Genomic DNA, 25,450 nt, shown 5'->3' with positions numbered 1-25,450 from the left:
AGCCAGCTATTCACAAGTCGCAGACGGTATGTTGATGAAATGAGATTGCGGTGATCAATCCATGCAACAGTAAGTTATGTGAATACTCTGAGAATCAATAATGATGAGGATACGGAGCAACTCACAATAAAGATGATCAATAAGCTGCTGACAGGCACGTAGAAAAGAAAACCATATTCTCGCAACTAAATTTTTGACCATAGCCTTTGTCAGAAAATGAAATCGCACACACATTCACACAATCTCAGACAACTCATGAACACGTGACCACCGTCTCAGGCTGTTGCATCTACAGTTTCTGAAAATCATATCCAAACAAAACACTCCTCATGCCTCCTTGCCCTTCATCGGCAGCTGATAGGCTAGTGGCAAAAAATGAATGGTGGCAGTACTGACTGCAAGCTGAGGGGAGTGGTCAGGAGGGGAGAAGAAGTAGGAGTGAGTGAGTAGGGAACCAGCGCACATACTCAGCTGCACTCAGACAGTGACGATGCATAGCATCTCCATAAACCAATCACTTCATCCACTGAGACAAAAATGAGGTTTTTCCAGCATGGTTTTTTTTCCACATTTCTTTCTGATTTTTCCCTCATACGTTTCAAATTCTAATTTTTAAGACTTGTGGCAACCCTGTAATTAAACTACAGAATTCCACAGTTTTTCACATGGTACTTTGTTGTTACGGCTAATCAAAGCAGGAAGACAGAAATGGTTTTTACATGTTGTGCAATCCCTTCCTTAAAATTTTCCTGTCACTTATCAACTAAATCTATAAAAATGAATGTTTCTTAGTTTGTGCCGTAAGCATTCCTGTATCACTTATCCAATTGGAATGCAACTTTGGCGAGTAGTTGTGCATATGCCTGTGAAGCCATATGATTTAGTATATCCGTTTTACAATTAGGTAGTATGCAAGACTTTTCAAAAACTCTGTGTATTTGATATAGTTTAGCAGCAGTTTGCACATTTCTGGTGTATACATCTAATGGTCAACATGACAGACATTACAATGCACTGATAATTGATGATGTGGTGATTGTTATAGTTTGAAATAATTTAACTCACATGAGACAACTCTTCATCACATAGATGGTGATATTCAGTGAGTCTCAGAAACTTGTAAGTTCATACAAAGGATTGCAACATTTAATTTTTTTTTTTTTTTTTTTGGCAAAGAGAAGATGGATATCGTTCCAGTATCAAATTCAGAAATACACAAACGTGTGGAAGTAAATAAGAAACTCATTGTCATTCATACCAACTGATTTTTCATAAAAATGCCGAAAATAAACCTTGAAATGTCAACAACTGTACTATCAATACATTGTCGATATGTATCAAAACCAAATAGCTTCTCTACATTTGGTGTGCTCAAACATTACGGATTTCATTGTCAATAATGTTTTTGGAGAGACACACTGTTGGAGGTATCCCATGGAATGGCAACAGAAGGATTGCCCCATGCACACAGTTTGATTTGGTTTATTGAAAAGTCACATCACATCAAACTGATCGAGTTATCTCAGCACATATAGCAAATTTTGATGTAGTTCCATATTTGTTTGGAATCTATACCAAAAACATGATCCATGATCCACGTGACTTACTCAACAACAATTCATCATGCATATCTGACTGGAAATGCCTGAACAATACAGACTGACTTGCCGAGTATCACTGGCAATGATGGATATCTACTCCATCACTGATGATCAATTGAAGAACGTGGCAAATTTATCACTTTAAAAGTACAAAAGTACAAAACAATGACAGTGAAGTCAATAATCATTGAGTTGTACTATATTCACAATTACTCTTGAAAATGTACAAAGCATACATCAATGTTGAGTAATGCAACTCAATGAAATCAAGCAAGAACGTTTCAATGATATGGCAGGTTTGGGAGCAGAAAATGCCAACAGCATCTATAACTGAAATCAAGCAATATAAACTGGAATGCTAGATTAGGAACAATGAAGAAATATGGTAGGGATAATCTGTATTTACTTTCTTAGGAGAAGAAAACCTTCTCAGCCAAGATCACAATAAAACAATGTATTGTGGATAATTGGTTTCAGTAAACTATGTTACCTTCTTCAGATCTTTGTATATGTTATTATAAACATCTTGGGCCAGATGTTTATAATAATCTGTAAGATGATTATGTAACATAAGTTTACTGAAATCGGTTAACCACAATACAGTCTCTTGTTGCGGTCTTGGCTAAGAAGTTTTTCTTCTCTTAAGGAAGAAATATGGCACATTATATCATTTCCAATCCAAGAATGACAACCAACAGTAGTTCATCTGGCAGCGCACTTTGAAAATGAGCAGCACATGTACTTCAAAACAGACTGTATGTACAACAGCATTGTCACCACCAACAACAATGTTAACTGCATTTTTATCATGGTTTGTGGATGATATGTCTGCTAAGAAAATACTTTCTTCTGACATGCCAACATACTACATGTGCAATACGTCAGCGAACAAGATTCAACATTTCATATAAAGTGAAGCAGTTGTGTGGACATCCCAATTTATATGTGTCACACCTCAACAATGCAAAAGCTTGCCAAGAACTGAATTTTCCTGAAAACAATGCAAACTGGGATACTTCACTCACTAATGCATACACTACTGCTCAATCACTGCATATACATGTGCTATTTGCAATCATACTGACCATGTGCTTGCCATCCAATCCAAAAGATCTTTTGGAACAACACAAAAGCTACACAAGAGAAGACATCCTGCACTGTTTGCACACTATGAATCAAAACCAAGACATTCAGTTTGCACTAAATGAGTATAATGAGGTACTGGTTTCAATTGAGGCCACTGGTTCAGCTATCACTAACAAATATCACTGATACAACTTACAACAACTGCATCAAACTAATGTGCAAATGACCCTTTTGAATGTGATTTGCATCGATAAAAACACTCTGATGTTGGCAAATTAGCTGTAGCTCTTCTAATGAATCTTCTGAGAGTGGTTCCAGAACAGAACACAGCATAACACTAATTATGTAAGCATTTACAAGCCAAAGGGGCAGATTGTATTTCCTACATGACCCACACACACAGCCAAAATTTTTCACTTATTCTGTCAACCATATGATCATAAAAAAGGTATTTCATTGCCAATTGCATCCAGGGGAAGTGTGACAACTGTTTTGCATGATGGCCAAACAGCACATACAGCAAATATGGCACTGAAGTTGCCACTGAGTTGTAAATCACTGAGGCACCAACATGAATAACTCCAATAGAAGTTGTGGAATTGGCAAAGCCATTTCAGCACATTATATAGGATGAATGTGCTCTAGTGCACAAAAAAGCACAGTACCACATAATCACACAGAGAGGAAATTAACAGAGATTCAGTGGTGCACTCTGATGATTTTCGACAAACTCTACCAGTTATATTGTGTTCAACAGCTGCTGATGGCCTTAATGTTCATCTTTTAAAAAAAAAAAAAAAAAAAAAAAAATCAGTTTTATGTCAACAGGTACAGAAATTGACTCTAAAGACCCAGTCATCATGTACCGCTATGACATGAAGCACCTTCTGTACATTTCACAGAACAGTTGTTGGATATTGGGATTGGGAAAATGGCAATTGAAATCACAGAACAAGCTTCAAGTACACATCAGAAGGAAGAACGGAAATACTGTGTATACAAAACCACTTCAATACACAGTATTTAAACACAGTGTGTACGTAAAGTCTAGGAACACTTAATTAATTATTGCACAAGAAATAAACATTGTACAGATGTCATACATATTGCATTTTGAAGAGCAACTCAAAGTTTTTTTTACAAACATTCGATATGGGAACCATGAGTGACACGGCAGACGTCTATACGGTAATCGAATTCTTGTCATACCCATCCCAGCACGGCATTGTCAACTGTGGTAGTCGCTTCCCGTATTCACTCCCAGAGCTCTGCTACATCACGTGGTAGGGGCGGTACATACACTAGATCTTTAATGTGTCCCCACAAAAGGTGCAAAGTACCAAACTACACTGTGGCGGTATACACGAAAAAAAAAAAAATTTCAAGTTTTCTCTTCAAAATGACATATGTATGATATCTGTACAATTTTTGATTCTTGTGCAATAAATAATTGAAAGTGTTCTTAGACTTTATGTACACCCTGTACAAACACTTTCTCTCTGTAAGTCGCATTGTAAGACATGCCGTGTACTTACTAGCTGTTAAATACAGAACATGATTCTGAAAGTGCAGCACTGACTGCTGCAGTAATCTAGTACGTAGCGTACATATCTCCCATAATACAGTGGTTCTCATTTAATTTTTTTAATCAGACACCACAACAAAACTTTAGTTGTAAGGCATGAAGTCATTAGTACGATGTCAACAGAAATTTGTAACTATAGTCCGATTAGAATTATTTGAGGAGTGACACCTTTCACTTGCCGCTACAGTGGTGCCACATCAGCTGCCGAGTACTGCTCACTTATAGGTGACACACAAACAGGACGCGTCACTTCACCAATGCTGTTACATGTAACGCAGAACGATGTTGCAAATGGGCTGCTGCGACTTATGACGGAAATACCCGATGCTCTGTTGACAATCGATTTTACGTGACTAATGACTGAACTGTGGCAGATGACTTGTTTTGTAGCCTTGAATTTAAACCTGTGGCCTAACCTAGTCACAAACTTGTGATTTGCAATGTATATGAGATGGCAGACAACAGCAGCAGAACTAAAATCAAGATTACTTTGTTCAAACCGATTAAAGGTAGCCTCTACGAGCAAACGTAAGAGACAAAAATATCAGTTTCAGCAATAAAAAACAAACTGTAATTTTTTGCTATCTTTCATTGTTTATCTAAAACTATTCTCACACTGCCATACATGAACTGCCGTGTTACCAACCAATGAGCATTCCCGGTTGGCACTTGCTTGCAGATTATAGGTGACACAGGCAGAGAGTAAACAAAAAAAGAATTATAGGAAGAAAAATAAGAGAAAATAAAAAAGTCAATACAATAAAAGGGTGTATACATGGACGAAGAAAAAAAATTCCCCGATTTCCCGGTTAAAAACACACTTTCTCCCGGATGAAGATACATTCTTTCCGTGTTAAGTAACAGTATACTTTTCCCCGAAACTGTAAACTTATCAATCCTTTAAATGGTTATGGTTTTATACGCCAGCGTAGAATTTCCCGGCACTTCAGAAAACAAAACTCGGGAAAATACACGTTCTAGAAAGCTGTCTGATGTGCAGCAACATGTACACTGCATATTTTCGTATTATGAAAGAATAAATTCGAATTCCACCAAACACCGCATGTTACTTTCCGAAGGATTGAAATCGAGATTGTGATGTGCTTTTGTAAACCAGTTGTAGCTCGTGTCAAGCGATCTCGCCAGCCGATGAAGTGGATATTCAGATCATAGGACTCGTGATGTAGTCAGCCAATAGCAACATCACTGCAAAGTAGCGCGAACACACAAATATGAAAAGGTAATGGTTTAAATTAATATACATATATACATAGCTTTGCTACAAGAAAAGAAAAGCTTTTACATTTAATATTGGTCACTTAAGATTAATAAGCTGCATGAGAAGCTAAGCTTTAACATACAATAATTTTTGCGTGTGTTACACTTTAAAGATACATCACAACAATGTGCCAGTACATTTTTAAACAACGACATAAATGTCTGATCTTCTGGGCTCAAAAATATTCCAAATGGTCACCCTCAAAGACTTTATTTTTGAATGAGAGTCAAAATGCTCTGTGATTTAAGAAATTCATCGGACATTCGCGCGCACAGAGTTTATCTTGCGTAAAAGGAAATTTACTTTGAAAGTAACGCTTTCCAAATAACCATTCGCAATATTTTCACGCGACCTGTTAGAAATAGAATCATTTCAGCAGTTGCCAGAGCGCGCCAAATAACAGTTGTCGCAGCGCTCGCGCAGCTACGATGAAGTAGGAAGCCCATATGTACGTACGTGCAAAACATTAAAAGATCTTACATTACGTCATAAAAGAAACGAGACATTAAAGGACACTCCAAGAGTGTGGGAATTTTGTAAACTATATTAAAATGCATCATTCAGCTGAAAGTGCACACTCGTATGTCCAGATTCAGATGTAAATTTTCTTGGAGTACCTGTACTATATAACCTCATGTTTGGTTCTTTATTAAGGCATAATGCCATACGTGCCAGAGGATGAAAACATGAACTTGAAATGCAGCGAACAGTTGAAACTAGTCAATAGTGTGGAATTAAACACTTAGTTTCAAATAAATTGACTGCCTCAGCAGAAAATATTAGTAAAAGTCACATTTCTTTAACAAACAGACAAAAATAACTTCATTGTTCTGCAAGGCGATTAACGCTTGACTGTCAGAAAGGTGGAAACAAAATAAAATCTGAAACTAATTACATATTTAGCCTTCCATAATTATGTGAATGTATTTGAATTCATTTGATAGCTCCCAGCCACAGAAATCCATTTTGTTTTCATTTGAAGTGGTAGAATGCCAAAAATTTAAAAATTGACTTTTCAAAAATATCTTCGTTTTGTAGCACACCTCTTTCTGAAGAGTCTGATATATAAAATATATATTCGAGGGAACGTAAGACATGTTATTTGGTCTTAAGTGTGGCAAAGCGCAGTGCCATGCCTCTTCACACAGCATTATTCCATCGCACGTCACTTGTATTTCGCTCTGTGAAATTCAAAGATGTAATGTTTTGTAATGGAATGGGTGGCATCAAACTATATTCACGCCAGTGGAAATTAAAATGTCCTGTGGTGCCTCTCCTGCTCCCAGTCGGCCTAGTTTCTTTTCTCTTTAATCATGCCACAGCTTTATATGGCTTACTTTCCTCTGTGGGAAAGAATCTAGTACCTCATCAAAGTTCGTCAACGTTTTGATATATGAAAAAACAAAATGTCATTGTCTAATACTAGAAAAGCTGTTAATACAAATTGTACCCAAGACTGGTGTGGTTTCTCGATCTGACTACATGTATTTTGTCACTGCTATATAAAACAAAATAGGCCTGTCCAATATTGCAGCATATGTTACACACACCAAATAAACAAGACTGTTTTGGCACAAATGGTCATTTTTATAACACGATGGAATATAATTCACTAAGTACCAATATCAAATGCCTATTAGGCCTACTACTACCAAAAAGTTTTTTGAGTTAGGAAATAGTTTCACATTTCATTCATACCTCTAGCTTTTGAAGCACGAGATCGAAAAGTAGTAGTACTAAATTTTTAAATAAATTTCGAATCATCATATTCTCCTGTAATTTGTGAGAGTCCCCCTTTCTTCTCCTTCCTTGTTCTAACAAACAATCTTATCACTAATTATGTAACTATTCCTGCCAGTGTCAAAACTTATTCTCTGGTTAATTTCGTCATCGGTTTAGTTATCCGGTTGGGTTGGGTTGTTTCAGGGAGAAGACCAGACAGCAAGCTCATCGGTCTCATCAAATTAGGGAAAGACAGGGAAGGAAGTCGACCGTGCCCTTTCAAAGAACCATCCCAGCATTTGACTAGAGCGATTTAGGGAAATCACGGAAAACCTAAATTAGGATGGCCAGACACGGGATTGAACCGTCATCCTCCCGAATGTGAGTCCAATGTGCTACCCACTGCGCCACCTCGCTCGGTATCCGGTTGGGCGTTATTACATGTTCGTACAACGCGTTTTCCACGCTACTCCCAGAATAGAACTTTAGCGCTGCTAGGTGGGGACTGTAGAACTGGCCCTTAGCAGTGCAGCTGTCTGGCCAAAAATTTTCTGTCAAAATTTCATTTTCTTGGATACACGGAGGAGACAATATGCAATCTTTGTTGCCTGTTAGTCATTTTTTCCACTCTGGTAATCTGAATCAATTGAATTCACTAGTAGTTATAACAATGCTGACCATTTGCAAAACCCAGTCAACTACATAAACAGCGACTGGTATCCATCCGTTCGGCTTTATTCCACTCAGCTCATATAGACCCGTCCTCATTTGTCTGCAGGAAAGTTTATTTCTAGATGCAACTGGGCAGACATCATGTACATTCAAAAATCAATTTATGATTCTTTCAGAAATTGACTTTGAATGTGTTCAAAAACCAACAGGGATACGTTCAAAATCATACGAGAAATCGACAGACGAACGTGCTGGGTACTAGGGGCTTTGTGAAACAAGGTCATTATCCTCAATAAAATGAATTTGGCACCTCCTCCCCCTCCCCACCCTGATACTATGGCCCGGGGCAGATAACCTGGTTTGCTCCTGCACCTTTGTTTTGGGCCTGTTGCGCATACATGAATCTGGCAGCTTAGGCGCACCAGCAAAATTTTTCTGGATAGCATCTGGCTGCTTGCTGCTATTGCTTATATAGGTAACTGCCACACTTCTGTAGTCAAAAGCAGGAGAAGGTACTACTCATACGAGAATCAACTACACATGCGGATAAGCTCGCTCGCTACCGCTCAAACGAATCTAATGTAAAGCTGTGATGTCACGCCCATCGGAGGCAATTTGTTGTTATGAAACATTGCATAGTCTTCCTAAAGCCTTACACATTTTGCTGTTGGCAGATGCTTGTAAGAGCACTGTGTTTGTTGTTGTATTTGGTGAATTTCCTTTGCAACTTTAATTTTATTTTCGTTTCTTTTTCTCTCGTTCGTTTTTTAATGCTGCAGTATTATTCTGCAGTAGCGAGATACAGTAATATTCTTTGTTAGAGTATTGGTTCTTACCAGTCAAAGTTACAAAAATTTAACTGAAAATAAAACAATGAAAAATTCCCGAAATTCTAAAAAATTCCCGGGTTTTTCACAGTTTTCTCCTGGATGAAAAAATTTCCGAGTTTTTCTTGGATCTCCTGGTTGTCCCAGGTTGTATACACCCTGAATAATGAAAATGATGTAGCAAAGTATTATATTTTATAAATATATGTTTAAACCAATTAACTGTTTATTAATAATAACTTGTCTTTGTTTCGATTTAAAAATAAAAAAGAATTTCCATTCATTTGATGACATTCGAGCCTGTAACCTTCTACACAACAAGTTTACATGCTAACCGCTATGCTATGCATATGCTGCGTAAAGAAGTTATTTGTAAGACCATGGTGCCCTAGTAACGTCGATGAATTGCAGCCTTCAAAAATTCAGATCTCGTTCGGAAGAATCCAGTAGTGTTTCGTCAGTGCCATGTTCGAAACATGTGTGTATTTCAGCAACATAGTTTGTGTGTGTGTGTGTGTGTGTGTGTGTGTGTGTGTGTGTGTGTGTGTGCGCGCGTGTGCGCACATGTTCATGGGTGCAAGTGTGTTTATCGTGTGTGATGAAATACAAAACAAAAGGGCCAAATCCAGTATTTGGGATCCAAACACATCACGACAGAAAGCCAGAGGAAGTGAACTGACTAGCTGTTCTGGCAGCTTGGCAAAGGCAAATGGTTTAGGCATGACACTGAGTGCTGTGGTTGGAGGAAACCAGCTCCAGTGCATGAAGTGTAAACTATCAAGTCATTTTAATCTCACTATAGGTTAGAATGCTGATATATCTTACCCTTTTTCCTCTATCAAAGCAAGCAACACAAGCTAGTGTTGAAAATTATGCAGAAAATTAAGAAACTTTAACTTCTCTCCTGAAAGCCTACAAGAACGTTTAATAACTCCTTTGACAGATTAGCACAGAAATATTTACCGTTTCTTTTTAAATTCTGTATGGTTTTCTTTCTTCTGCGACAAGTAATCACAGTGCACCAAAGTAAAACTTAATAAATCATCAGTAATTTGAAAACAAGTATCATAAAAGAGATCTATGGTAAACTTCATAGATATGCTTGCCAATCCGTCTACAATAAGAAACAGTGTGCATATATGATAAGAGTGACTTTATACGCCAAGTGATATGCTATGCATTGGGAAGAATATATTTATATCTTGAGTTTGGTAGTTCATGAGTGACTATTACTCAAAATTATTGACACTTAACAATGAATAACCTTAATACAGTATGCCCAACATAAAAGCAGCTCTACATTCATAATATGCACATTCAGTCATAGAAAAACGTAATTTCAACTCAAATCAGAGAATACTTTTAAAAATTAAAATACACATTGAAAGTGATCGCTCAGAGCCTCTATACAATTTTGGGCTTCTGAAATCGCATTCAAATTCATTTGATCCAGAACTGTAACACTGATTGTTTTAATGCTCTTGCACCTGTTTTCCTCCAGCTGGTCTAATATATTAGCGTTACTAAAAAAAACTACTTTAAACATCCCAACAGATAAAAATCACAGACAGACAAATACCATTAATAATGCTGGCACAAATCTTTCCTGTAACTGAGAAGTTCACACAATTTTGAAGATAAATATCTATATTAACAGTTTTATTGAACAGATAATTTGATTACCTGAGACTGTACACCAAAATACTTTTTAACATTGTGAGGATGAATTTGATGCATAATGTGAGGATGTACTGTGGACTAGTAGCAAATAGTCGGACTAATCACAGGGCCAGAAATGTGAAACAAAGCAACTTCACCCTCTTTTCTTTACGCAGTGGAAGTAATGCCCCGAAACATGAAATGTGTTAAAAATTTCAACTGTAAGGGCTTAAGTACAGAATCATAAGATGTAAGTTTAATATCTGTCTCTCTGTTGTGAAGGCCACCCACTAACAGATTTTTTTCCTTTTTTTTAGCAGCAACTGTCTCCAAAATGTTTGTAATTGTTAGAACTGAAAGCTAATGGTTATACTTAGAATTGGAGAGGAAGTGACTAGATTGCCATGCTCTTACTAATTTTTGAACACAACTTTTTGCAGGATTTCCAGAATTTAGTTGAATAACTCAGAGAATGAAGAAAGGACACACACAACACTTCGTCTTCTAACGTGGGCTGAAACCACCGGTTTTTGGTTATGCTGGTTCTTTTCATTTCTACTTTAGTCTAATAGTTGAAACCACTCCAAATAACTGGTTTCTGAAATGATTGATCATCAATTTTTTATTGCTATTACTTCCAGTAATGTATGTAGTTTTCGAACAATTACTGAAAAATTGTAATGCAAACGAAAGAGTAGTCCGGCCAAATATAACACTGAGTCTGGCTTTTCTGTTTTTAGACCTGGCAACCCTGCGTGTCACACACCAACTGGTAAATTATTGTCTCTGCAATGCTGTACTGACTCTTATGTCGTGTGTAGCTTTTAACTGCAGGCACTGGTATTAAAAGAATAGTGTTGGTTAGTTACCCAATTTATATAATAGTTCAATATTTCCAAGCAATGGGAATTTTATGAATACACACCGTTCACTTTAAACAGTTTTATGTAAAAACCAAATATTTTAGCACTGCTGCTGTCTCAAATTGGTGTGCCTATTATGTGTGTTATAATAAAGATCAAACAAATACTGAAAAAGACCGGTTATTCTGAGCTAAAACACTGGTATAAGTTATAACAAGTTGGTTTCCCCCAGTCCTACATCAGCTCCAGACAAAGGCACAGCGTGATAGTGAATAAACTTCTCCACCTCTTGTAGCAGAGCACTTGTTCTTTGGATGTTGCAGCAGGAACAGAGAGAAGTGTTCAAGAATGCACGCAAGCCAAAACATATTTAATATCTTTTTAAGAGCTGTCACTTACTTTCTTTTGATCGATGACGTCACAGTCAGACACATAGTCTGTCATGAGTTATGAGATCGGTTCACCTATCAATGTAATTGAAGCCATGCATCAAACCCTGTGGTTGTGTAAAATGAATAAGAATTACCGCTAAGCTGTTTATGTCTTTTAGTAGCTTGATAAGATTATAGTTCTCTTCCAGCACCATTCATTGCAACAAAGCAAAGGGGTCCGAGAGAATGGTCAAGTGGTGTAGCCTAGGTGGCCGCGCAGGTAATAAAGTTTGAGAAATGTGACCAGAAATTACTTTTAAGGTATATTTATATACACATATTCTGCATAACTGAGCATGCTTTAAGTACACAACAACACGGAACACCCCATTTGGTTTAGTCCTGTGCAAGACTGGTCATCACACCTCAAGACTGGTAATCACACCCCAAACTTCCAGCAACAATTGAAGCTGTGACAATTACCTATGAGCATTATGTGATAAGAAGAATGGGCAAGTGAGAAAGTTACGAAGAACGCCGGCATAGCTTAATTATAACTCCACTCCCACAGACGCATAAATCAAGTGAGGATATTCTATTAATGAAAACAATATCAGTTAGTGTCATGTTATTTTTCCCACCTGACAATTGTGCTTGCAATGGAACAAAAAAAGACAGAAATCGAATATATGCAGCAGTTCAAGATGGTGTCAATTTCAACAATGGAAGGTTTGCAGAGGTGTTATTATATTCCAGAATGGTAGAGTATTTTAAGTCATGCAAAATTTTATTACTGTAATCTTTGTATTACAAACATGGTTTTTATTATTTCTTCAGTTATCTTAAACCTGTTTCTCAGGATTAAATGCCATAACACACAATTTCTCTAGTGTCTGCTAAGTGAGAGACTGTTAGAGAAACAAAGGAAAGGCAACCACTCACCTTCTGCCAGAAGAACCACCACAGCTCAAAAGCTAGTTAATGCTGTATTCTGTTATGTGTGTCTATGTGCCACACATCAGTCTGCTTAAGGTGAGTGGCTGCCTTTAATTGGTTTTATGTATTGATCTCTCCAGGAATTTTCATTAGAATTCATGGCATCACAGGAACAATAAGTTTCCTCCCATACAAACAAGTAATATAGAAATGCAAGACTGCAGAAAAATAGTGGTGTTCATTGTGTGTGCTGCCTGGAAGCCTCTGTAGTCAATTTCAATTGCAAATTTGTATTCATAAGTCACAATGTCACCAATACACATTCTGTGCAAGGTTGAATTCTCAGGAGCAAAAATCAGTAATTGTAATAAAATATGTTATCCTCCCTTGCACACCTGTCACTTGCAGTGAACTAACATTAAAAAGGTTCCAAATACTATGCAGTACCCTTTGCAGAGTAAAAATATTTTTTGTGCTATATCACTGGATACAGAATTTTTATTCCAATGAAAACATTAAAGTGCATTTATAGACATCTGTTATACAGTCCTATGGCACTTTAGTGAATTATTTGTTGTTGAACTATGTGCATGCACACTCCCAGGAAAAACCCACCTTACATTAAACTTACTGATACTAAGAGCTTGTCATTTCTATTTCACTGTGGACTGCTCCTTGCACCCCTTTCTGACCAAATGGAAACTCTGACAACTGGTACTGTAAATATGTGGTAATGGCGGCACAGTTTATGACTGTCATACTGGTATTTAAGCACTGCTGCACTAGACTCTTTTACTTTAGAGACTACACTACCTATTTGCATGTTCTGTTAATGTTTGAAATAGTTCTCAACTCACATCTTACATACAACACTATCTAATGACACAAATACTATGTAAATATGTCCATTGACCAAGAGTATCAGGAGCTCGCTCCCACAAAATCAAATAACTTATTTTTCCTTGCAATGGAAGCAGGAAATTCAACACAATTAGTTAAATGAAACTCATAATAAATTAATTTATCAATACACCCAAAGAAAATTTCTACATACCTGAAGTTTGCTGCAATATCCTGTACTTCCATTGATGAGGCAAGTAAACCTATAGCATAGCTTTGTAATGGTTCTACAGCTTTTTCTGCCCAAGTAAAAAGCCTCAGGATTGTAGCCTCCATTTCAGGCTGAAAAAAAAGAAGGGACACTTAGCTATCTTAAACTTAGCTATCCTAATCATTGTTTTGCACCCAAAAATAGGCCACTAATTTACGTCACTAAGGAAAGCAACTGAATCTTAAGGAGATAAAATAAATGTTGTGACTTGCATTTAAACAACAGACTTACATACATTTACACAGACCTGTTGCAACTGTTGTTCCAACTGTAACATTTGTTAAATACAGTCTCTTAATTTCTTACACTACCTGTTTTCTTCTCCCCCCTCCCCCATGAACAATAGACCTTGCCATTGGTGGGGAGGCTTGCGTGGCTCAGCGATGCAGATAGCTGTACTTTAGGTGTAACCACAACAGAGGGGTATCTGTTGAGAGGCCAGACAAACGTGTGGTTCCTGAAGAGGGGCAGCAGCCTTTTCAGTAGTTGCAGGGGCAACAGTCTGGATGATTGACTGATCTGGCCTTGCAACACTAACCAATACGACCTTTCTGTGCTGGTACTGCGAACGGCTGAAAGCAAGGGGAAACTATGGTCGTAATATTTCCCAAGGGCATGCAGTTTTACTGTATGGATAAATGATGATGGCGTCCTCTTGGGTAAAATATTCCGGAAGTAAAATAGTCCCCCATTTGGATCTCCAGGCGGAGACTACTCAAGGGGACGTCGTTATCAAAACAAAGAATACTAGTGTTCTACGGATCGGAGCATGGAATGTCAGATCCCTTAATCGGGCAGGAAGGTTAGAAAATTTAAAAAGAGAAATGGATAGGTTAAAGTTAGATATAGTGGGAATTAGTGAAGTTCGGTGGCAGGAGGAACAAGACTTTTGATCAGGTGAAAACAGGCTTATAAATACAAAATCAAATAGGGGTAATGCAGGAGTAGGTTTAATAATCAATAAAAAAAAAAAATAGGAGTTCGGGTAAGCTACTACAAACAACATAGTGAATGCATTATTGTGGCCAAGATGGACACGAAGCCCACGCCTACGACAGTAGTACAAGTCTATTGCCAACGAGCTCTGCAGATGATGAAGAAATTGAAGAAATGTATGATGAGATAAAAGAAATTATTCAGATAGTGAAGGGAGACGAAAATTTAATAGTCATGGGTGACTGGAATTCGGTAGTAGGAAAAGGGAGAGAAGGAAACATAGTAGGTGAATATGGACTGGGGCAAAGAAACGAAAGAGGAAGCCGCCTGGTAGAATTTTGCACAGAGCACAACTTAATCATAGCTAACACTTGGTTCAAGAATCATAAAAGAAGGTTGTATATATGGTAAAAGCCTGGAGATACTGACAAGTTTCACATACATTATATAATGGTCAGACAGAGATTTAGGAACCAGGTTTTAAACAGTAAGACATTTACAGGGCCAGATGTGGACTCTGACCACAATCTATTGGTTGTTGTTGTTGTTGTTGTCGTCTTCAGTCCTGAGACTGGTTTGATGCAGCTCTCCATGCTACTCTGTCCTGTGCAAGCTTCTTCATCTCCCAGTACCTACTGCAACCTACATCCTTCTGAATCTGCTTAGTGTATTCATCTCTTGGTCTCCCTTTACAATTTTTACCCTCCACGCTGCCCTCCAATGCTAAATTTGTGATCCCTTGATGCCTCAAAACATGTCCTACCAACCGATCCCTTCTTCTAGTCAAGTTGTGCCACAAACTTCTCTTCTCCCTAATCCTATTCAATACCTCCTCATTAGTTATGTGATCTATCCACCTCATCTTCAGCATTCTTCTGTAGCACCACATTTCGAAAGCTTCTATTCTCTTCTTGTCCAAACTATTTATTGTCCAAGTTTCACTTCCATACATGGCTACACTCCATACAAATACTTTCAGAAATGACTTCCTGACACTTAAATCTATACTCGATGTTAACAACTTTCTCTTCTTCAGAAACACTTTCCTTGCCATTGCCAGTCTACATTTTATATCCTCTCTACTTCGACCATCATCAGTCATTTTACTTCCTAAATAGCAAAACTCCTTTACTACTTTAAGTGTCTCATTTCCTAATCTAATTCCCTCAGCATCACTCGATTTAATTTGACTACATTCCATTATCCTCATTTTGCTTTTGTTGATGTTCATCTTATATCCTCCTTTCAAGACACTGTCCATTCCGTTCAACTGCTCTTTCAAGTCCTTTGCCGTCTCTGACAGAATTATAATGTCATCGGCGAACCTCAAAGTTTTTACTTCTTCTCCATGAATTTAAATACCTACTCCGAATTTTTCCTTTGTTTCCTTTACTGCTTGCTCAATATACAGATTGAATAACATCGAGGAGAGGCTACAACCCTGTCTTACTCCCTTTCCAACAACTGCTTCCGTTTCATGTCCCTCGTCTCTTTGTAACTGCCATCTGGTTTCTGTACAAATTGTAAATAGCCTTTCGCTCCCTGTATTTTACCCCTGCCACCTTCAGGATTTGAAAGAGAGTATTCCAGTCAACATTGTCAAAAGCTTTCTCTAAGTCTACAAATGCTAGAAACGTAGGTTTGCCTTTTCTTAATCTTTCTTCTAAGATAAGTCGTAAGGTCAGTATTGCCTCACGTGTTCCAACATTTCTACGGAATCCAAACTGATCCTCCCCGAGGTCCGCATCTACCAGTTTTTCCATTCGTCTGTAAAGAATTCGCATTAGTATTTTGCAGCTGTCAATTATTAAACTGATAGTTCGGTAATTTTCACATCTGTCAGAACCTGCTTTCCTTGGGATTGGAATTATTATATTCTTCTTGAAGTCTGAGGGTATTTCGCCTGTCTCATACATCTTGCTCACCAGCTGGTAGAGTTTTGTCATGACTGGCTCTCCAAAGGCCGTCAGTAGTTCTAATGGAATGTTGTCTACTCTGGGGGCCTTGTTTCGACTCAGGTCTTTCAGTGCTCTGTCAAACTCTTCACGCAGTATATTATCTCCGATTTCGTCTTCATCTACATCCTCTTCCATTCCCATAATACTGTCCTCAAGTACATCGCCCTTGTATAAACCTTCTATATACTCCTTCCACCTTTCTGCCTTCCCTTCTTTGCTTAGAACTGGGTTTCCATCTGAGCTCTTAATTTTCATACAAGTGGTCCTCTTTTCTCCAAAGGTCTCTTTAATTTTCCTGTAGGCAGTATCTATCTTACCCCTAGTGAGATAAGTCTCTACATCCTTACATTTGTCCTCTAGCCATCCCTGCTTAGCCATTTTGCACTTCCTGTTGATCTCATTTTTGAGATGTTTGTATTCCTTCTTGCCTGCTTCATTTACTGCATTTTTATATTTTCTCCTTTCATCAATTAAATTCAATATTTCTAACAAAGAGATAGAGGGGCTGGCCAGTACTTACCTCAGCTCAGTACAGCCGATAGAAACACAAAAAACAACCGAAAATTTAAGCTCCTAGCTTTCGGAATAAATGTTCCTTCATCAGGGAGGAGAGAGGGGAAAGAAAGGGAAGAAGGGAAAGTGGATTTAGTTACTCACAACCCAGGTTATGAAGCAACAGGGAAAGGAAAACAGGGAAGGTAGCAAGGATGGAGGCATGGTTGTCAGAGGGAAGCCAAAGATATTCTACTGCAGGTACTGTGCCAGCTTCAAACCAAAGAGGATGCATACAGAAGTAAAGAGGTGTATAGTATAAAGATGTAGGATGGAAAGATGCATGAATGGCTAAAGAGAAAAGGGAAAGAGGAGAAGACTGAAAAGTAAATGGGAGTGAGGTTGTTTAACGTAGGTTTAGTCCAGGGGGATGGCGGGATGAAAGGATGTGCTGGAGTGCAAGTTCCCATCTCCGCAGTTCAGAGGGACTGGTGTTGGGTGGGAGAAGCCAAATGGCACATACAGTGTAGCAGGTTCCTAGGTCCCTAGAATTATGCTGGAGGGCATGCTCCGCTACTGGGTATTGGACATCTCCTAGGCGGACAGTTCGTCTGTGTCCGTTCACACCACCCAGAGTTGCCTTTCGTCGTCCCCCTAACCTCCGTAACATCCTTGTTAAACCCTACAAAATTCCCAGACTACCTTCTCTACCCAACGGTTCCTACCCCTGTAACCGACCCCGCTGCAAAACCTGCCACATGCATCCCCCCACAACCACCTACTCCAGCCCCGCTACTAGGAAAACATACACAATTCAAGGCAGGGCCACGTGTGAGACTACACATGTCATCTATCAGCTGACATGCCTGCACTGCACAGCCTTTTACATCGGTATACAACAACTAAACTGGCTGAGCGCATGAACAGACACAGACGAACTGTCCGCCTAGGAGATGTCCAATACCCAGTAGCAGAGCATGCCCTCCAGCATAATTCTAGGGACCTAGGAACCTGCTACACTGTATGTGCCATTTGGCTTCTCCCACCTAACACCAGTCCCTCTGAACTGCGGAGATGGGAACTTGCACTCCAGCACATCCTTTCATCCCGCCATCCCCCTGAACTAAACCTACGTTAAACAACCTCACTCCCATTTACTTTTCAGTCTTCTCCTCTTTCCCTTTCCTCTTTAGCCATTCATGCATCTTTCCATCCTACATCTTTATACTATACACCTCTTTACTTCTGTATGCATCCTCTTTGGTTTGAAGCTGGCACAGTACCTGCAGTAGAATATCTTTGGCTTCCCTCTGACAACCATGCCTCCATCCTTGCTACCTTCCCTGTTTTCCTTTCCCTGTTGCTTCATAACCTGGGTTGTGAGTAACTAAATCCACTTTCCCTTCTTCCCTTTCTTTCCCCTCTCTCCTCCCTGATGAAGGAACATTTATTCCGAAAGCTAGGAGCTTAAATTTTCGGTTGTTTTTTGTGTTTCTATCGGCTGTACTGAGCTGAGGTAAGTACTGGCCAGCCCCTCTATCTCTTTGTTAGTAATTGTTTCACATCTTTATATGAGATTTTCCATTAATTAGTTAAATTCAATATTTCTTCTGTCACCCAAGGATTTCTAGCAGCCCTCGTCTTTTTACCTACTTTATCCTCTGCTGCCTTCACTACTTCATCCCTCAGAGCTACCCATTCTTCTTCTACTGTATTTCTTTCCCCCATTCCTGCCAATTGTTCCCTTATGCTCTCCTTGAAACTCTGTACAACCTCTAGTTCTTTCAGCTAATCCAGATCCCATGTCCTTAAATTCCCACCTTTTTTCAGTTTCTTCAGTTTTAAGCTATAGGTCGTAACCAATACATTGTGGTCAGAGTCCACATCTGCCCCTGGAAATGTCCTACAATTTAAAACCTGATTCCTAAATGTCTGTCTTACCATTATATAATCTATTTGATACCTTTTAGTATCTCCAGGATTCTTCCATGTATACAACCTTCTTTTATGATTCTTGAACCACGTGTTAGCTATGATTATTGAATTTAATTGATGAAAGGAGAAAATATAAAAATGCAGTAAATGAAGCAGGCAAAAAGGAATACAAACGTCTCCAAAATGAGATCGACAGGAAGTGCAAAATGGCTAAGCAGGCATGGCTAGAGGACAAATGTAAGGATGTAGAGGCTTATCTAACTAGGGGTAAGATAGATACTGCCCACAGGAAAATTAAAGATACCTTTTGAGAAAAGAGAACCACTTGTGTGAATATTAAGAGCTCAGGCGGAAACCCAGTTCTGAGCAAAGAAGGGAAAGCAGAAAGGTGGAAGGAGTATATAGAGGGTCTATACAAGGGCGATATACTTGAGGGCAACGTTATAGAAAGGGAAGAGGATGTAGATGAAGACAAAATGGGAGATATAATACTGTGTGAAGAGTTTGATAGAGCACTGAAAGACCTAAGTAGAAACAAGGCCCCCAGAGTAGACAACATTCCATTAGAACTACTGAGAGCCTTGGGAGAGCCAGTCCTGACAAAACTTTACCATCTGGTGAGCAAAATGTATGAGACAGGTGAAATACCCTCAGACATCAAGAAGAATGTAATAATTCCAATCCCAAAGAAAGCATGCGTTGACAGATGTGAAAATTACTGAACTATCAGTTTAATAAGTCACAGCTGCAAAATACTAACGCGAATTCTTCATAGACGCATGGAAAAACTGGTAGAAGCCGACCTTGGGGGAGATCAGTTTGGATTTCGTAGAAATATGGGAACACGTGAGGCAATACTGACCCTACGACTTATCTTAGAAGATAGACTAAGGAAAGGCAAACCTACGTTTCTAGCATTTGTAGACTTAGAGAAAGCTTTTGACAATGTTGACTGGAATACTCTCTCTCAAATTCTAAAGGTGACAGGGGTAAAATACAGGGAGCGAAAGGCTATTTACAATTTGTACAGAAACCAGATGGCAGTTACAAGAGTCGAGAGACATGAAAGGGAAGCAGTGGTTGGGAAGGGAGTGAGACAGGGTTGTAGCCTCTCCCTGACGTTATTCAATCTGTATATGGAGCAATCAGTAAAGGAAAGAAAAGAAAAATTTGGAGTAGGTATTACAATTCATGGAGAAGAAATGAAAACTTTAAGGTTCGCTGATGACATTGTAATTCTGTCGGACACAACAAAGGACTTGGAAGAGCAGTTGAACGGAATTGACAGTGTCATCAAAGGAGGATAAGTCAGGTGATACTGAGGGAATTAGATTAGGAAATGCGACACTTAAAGTAGTAAAGGAGTTTTGCTATTTGGGGAGCAAAATAACTGATGATGGTCGAAGTAGAGAGGATATAAAATGTAGACTGGCAATGGCAAGGAAAGCGTTTTCTGAAGAAGAGAAATTTGTTAACATCGAGTATAGATTTAAGTGTCAGGAAGTCTTTCCTGAAAGTATTTGTATGGAGGGTAGCCATGTATGGATGTCAAACATGGATGATAAATAGTTTGAACATGAAGAGAATAGATGCTTTCGAAATGTGGTGCTACAGAAGATTGCTGAAGATTAGATAGGTATATCACATAACTAATGAGGAAGTATTGAATAGAATTTGGGAGAAGAGAAGTTTGTGGCACAACTTGACTAGAAGAAGGAATCGGTTGGTAGGACATGTTCTGAGGCATCAAGGGATCACCAATCTAGTATTGAAGGGCAGTGTGGAGGGTAAAAATCGTAGAGGGAGACCAAGAGATGAATACACTAAGCAGATTCAAAAGGATGTAGGCTGCAATACGTACTGGGAGATGAAGAAGCTTGCGCAGGATTGAGTTGTGTGATGTGTTTTGCAGAGAGATTAGGACAAAAAATACTCTGTGGTGGTGCCAGTGTATTTTCTGTCTCTGTCCCTGTCCCATACCACCCAGCAATTGTCTACTCCGGTAACTGGCAACCCTCGGGTAATCACCACAGTAGTGTACAGTTTGTGCCTCCGACTCTCCCTAGCACAACTTATATGCTCAATAAGCTAACACATGTTAACATAATATATGTGGTGTTTGCATTACGTCCATAATGAACACTAGCTGGGCTAAGTATCTTTTACTATACATAAATTAACATAAAAATCAGCGGTAAATGTTCTATGTGCACTCCAGTGCGCACATCTGGACATAAGTTGCAAAAAACGCTATTGGCTGGAGTGTCACGTGGTACACTACTTCTTGCCACTATTCATTGTTCAACCACCAATCTTCTGATATGAACACCACTGTAAGAGTCAGATCCAATGTTGAGCAGTATATTGCATATGTTAGATCTTAAGCAGCAATCATATACAACTACAAAGTAACCTGCTTACCTTCAAACCTTAAAAATTTCATGAGTGGTTCAGAATAGCAACACAAGGTTTTAAGAATTGATAGTGCACACCGAGAATAGTCTTTTACTACTAGGGTATTTACACTGCTACAGATTTTTCAATGGCACTACATATATTTCTTAAACATAACTCAATAGCCCTTGGAAATAAAGATGGTTTACATGATATTTTCACAGTTTGCAGTGGCATTTATCGTGAAAAGAAGGGAGAGTGTGGGGCCATGTACATCTGGACGTGAAGAATAACAATTCAGCGCCTCTTCTACCTCATTAATCTATGCATTAACTTATGTATTGACCTAAGGCAATGCATAAGGCGTAGTTTGAGGAGTAACATATCACTTTGAAAAAAGTGATGTGGCTGTCTCTCCGATAGAAGAAGAACGGTCATGACCTTGAGTAAGCATTCACATTACTTCAGTAAATAAGTGATTGTTTTGGGCCACATATTGTGTGGTAAATTTAGTTTCTTTTGTGCCTCTCATGAGAGTGCAAGTGGACATAGCTTATCTGCAAGGCAGGAGCTATGGGCATCTGGGAGCTATGGGCATCTGGATTCCTGCAATTGGAGACACCTGCTCATCAGGACAGTTATTCAACGAAATGCCGTCCCACCTTGGAAATTAGCTGCACATCACGTAACCTCACCATGCAAGATAATGGTCATGATGTCACTTGTCAAGTCAGACTCATGGAAGACAGAGCTAAATGACAAAGGTGTATATCTATTGTGAGCTTTGTTAAAGCTTTGCTATAGTAATATCCAACATGAAATGTAATAACAGAGGTAAAATACGTGCATGATAAAGAAGCAGCATGTGGATTTATTATGTAGTGAATGGTGGTGTGAGATTTCCAGATGGCACTGACTTCACATCTTTGAGAATGGAGTCTGCTGCCTCAAGGTACAGCAACATGGTTCAGTCAAACAGATAGTAGAGATGGTGACCACAAAATCTTGTAGCCTACATAGTCCATCCCCACATGACGTTTGAACAATAGTAGGTGCATTACATTCTATGTTCTGAAGAAAAAGCAATCATTACTGCCTTAACTGCACAGGAAGTGTTGAAAATGTGACACACTATTTTAAAAAAGGGGGTGGGGGTGGGAATATATCTGCTTCGAGTCACAGAGGCACTATTCAATACTATAATCCAGCAGTTGGTTCTTCTCCTGATGACAATGATGTGTTGTATCTATCAGGCATGACTATTTAGCTGCACTAGTCTGAATCCCTCCATATAGCCCTGTTCCTGCCTCAGATGGTTTTTCCTTATTTTCACAATTGAATAACTAAGCAGGGAGGATTGCAATTTAATAAGGATAAAAACTTCTAAAAGTTAATAACATAACCCAAATGTCAGAGGAAAGTTTAATAAGAAAAAAATAACAACAAGTACATAAATTCAAAAAAACAAGAGAATGCTATATGAGAAGCAGACATGAAGAAAGGAATACTAAATTCCATGCAATAATAACTGCTCAAGCCATTTGTTCATTCTTACCAGCTGAAATACAACAGCAGTGTCCAGGCCAGGCATTATGTCCAACATTAGCCGGCATGCCGCAATATTGAGTTTTCTTGAATCTTTAGATGAGTTTGGCATTCGTGGGTAATAATTATCACGTAAATAGTCATTCACCAACTGAAAAAGTGCATTAATAAATAAATCACAGGGATAGATGACACAACAGTTGCTATAACAATTTTGATATTATTTCTAATTAAAATTTCTAATTAAAACCAAATGAAAGGCACTTTAAGTTCAGGCTGGGATTTGACTGCAATTTCTCCTGAATAGGTATTCAGTGTCCAGATCCTTTCTACCAAACTTAGAGATCACTGTAATCAACTTACACCTAACCACCTAGCTTGGTTGTTGGCACCTACTCCATAGAGTTCATATTTCCAATGATTATTAATGCATATGTCGCTGAGAATGAGACATTTATTTTGAATGTTAAATGTTTCTGAAAACAAATAGGCATTTTCCTTCATTTTCCCTTTTTTCCTCCTATTTCCCCGAAACTGGGAAACATGGTCCCACCTGCCCCATTCTGCACCTTTAAATGCATTATGGAAGCATGTGGACACAGTGTTTCTTTTAAAATTTGTAATATGTGGTTCTCCAGTGTTTTCTAATCAGCATTTATTTTTTGCTATTTTGGAATTAGATGGTATATACTACATTTTTGGCATGTTTGTTTACTTTGACTCATTCCGCCACTTCTTCGAACTTAAAACGTTCTTTCAGGACGTCCACTATTACTCAGTTCCCCATCTTACAGGGCCTACAATTTTACTACTAAGATAAACGTTGATCTGACTTGGTTCCTACATTGTTACAATCATTCTAATGAGTTACTTGTTTTGTAAAAAGAACCACCTTTTCCTGCTGCCACTTAATTTATCTATCTTAGATGCCACCAGGTCAGAATGTGAAGTTGTGCTTATATGTCAGTAATAAAGTGGTAGTGCGACCTCCAGACCAGATAAGAGGAAACACACAGATCAGCAAATAGTAAGTAATTACTTTTTTACACAAAAAATCATAATGTGAACTGTTTAATAATCTAAAAATAACAAAAGAGTATCATTTTAGATCCAACTGATGTTGCCTTAAAACAATAAAAAGGCGAAACGCATCTGGGATAAATAAAGTGGCAGCAGGAAAAGGTGGTTTTATTTACAAAACTATTATTTCTATGCTTGCTGCAGAGAACTGCCACACAAACAAACCTTTTATTCAAATAAGTAACCATCCATCAATATACATATGGACTGTGCATTTTTTAATGTGCACTCAATTAACACTACTTTTGTTGAACACACAGAATGAGTAATTAGGCACATTACTATAAATAACCAGTAGACCAACATAAAGAAATGACTTAAGTTTCTTATCATCAGCACCCATTTGTGAACTCTATCCAAGTGCAGACTACAGAGTTTCACCAGTTCCCACAAAGGCTCCAATAGCATGCAGCACTGCCCACTGCTACCACACAACTGGCAAATCCTCATTCCGCAGCTATGTAGATACCCAGAAACAGTTATGAATATTGCTTCAATCAAGCAGTTGCATAAGGGATTAGCAGAAATTTGCTCCCATGTGAGTCTTTGTTGTCCAGTACAAATTTACTATGTGGCTTAGGGCCAAGTGGCAGACCACAAATATCAGGGTTTCACTTCGCAATTGGTTCTGGCACTTTTTCTGTCACTTACTGCTTATTTCACCTCTGGCAATGATTTGTTGACATGAATAATGCCAAGCTGAACCTAGGTTCAGAGTTCATGCTACATTATAGATCACTGTAAAACTGGGTACATTACACCTACATCTACATCCATACTCCGCAAGCCACCTGACTGTGTGGCGGAGGGTACTTTGAGTACCTGTATCGGTTCTCCGTTCTATTCCAGTTTCGTATTGTTTGTGGAAAGAAAGATTGTTGGTATGCCTCTGTGTGGGCTCTAATCTCTCTGATTTTATCCTCATGGTCTCTTCGTGAGATATACGTAGGAGGGAGCAATATACTGCTTGACTGCTCGGTGGCGCTACTGATAGTCTCTCCTGCAAAGTCTTCCACTGAAGTTTATCTATCATCCCCATAACGCTTTCGCGATTACTAAATGATCCTGTAACGAAGCGCTTCCTCTCCGTTGGATCTTCTCTATTATCAACCCTATCTGGTACAGATCCAACACTGGTGAGCAATATTCAAGCAGTGGGTGAACAAATGTACTGTAACCTACTTCCTTTATTTTTGAATTGCTTTTCCTTAGGACTCTTCCAATGAATCTCAGCCTGGCATCTGCTTTACCGATTAGTTCAAAGGTTGGAGGAAGACAAAGGCATACCATCACTAATACAATCAGGACTAGTAAAACACTATGAATTCTACTCATCCTTCACACTGGGCCAGGTTTCCTCATACTTCTACTTCATCTATATAGCAAAGGCAGAGAGGA

At 38.6% G+C, this 25,450-nt stretch overlaps 1 protein-coding gene across 1 annotated transcript in view; it reads right to left on the bottom strand.

The window, feature by feature from the left end:
- LOC126354168 (DDB1- and CUL4-associated factor 1-like) overlaps nucleotides 1-25,450 on the bottom strand; it is a 220,311-nt gene that overhangs the window by 161,171 nt on the left and 33,690 nt on the right. Inside the window, exons 4-5 of the mRNA XM_050003600.1 lie at nucleotides 22,983-23,123; nucleotides 13,656-13,783 (exon numbers count right to left, since the gene is read on the bottom strand). Of these exons, the coding sequence (XP_049859557.1) occupies nucleotides 13,656-13,783; nucleotides 22,983-23,123 (269 nt within the window). The remainder of the gene's footprint in view (nucleotides 1-13,655; nucleotides 13,784-22,982; nucleotides 23,124-25,450) is intronic.

The sequence above is a fragment of the Schistocerca gregaria genome, chromosome 1, assembly GCF_023897955.1.
Source record: "Schistocerca gregaria isolate iqSchGreg1 chromosome 1, iqSchGreg1.2, whole genome shotgun sequence".
Taxonomy (NCBI): domain Eukaryota; kingdom Metazoa; phylum Arthropoda; class Insecta; order Orthoptera; family Acrididae; genus Schistocerca; species Schistocerca gregaria.
Note: the sequence above shows the minus strand (reverse complement) of the source record. Positions and strands in the feature narration are given on the sequence as shown.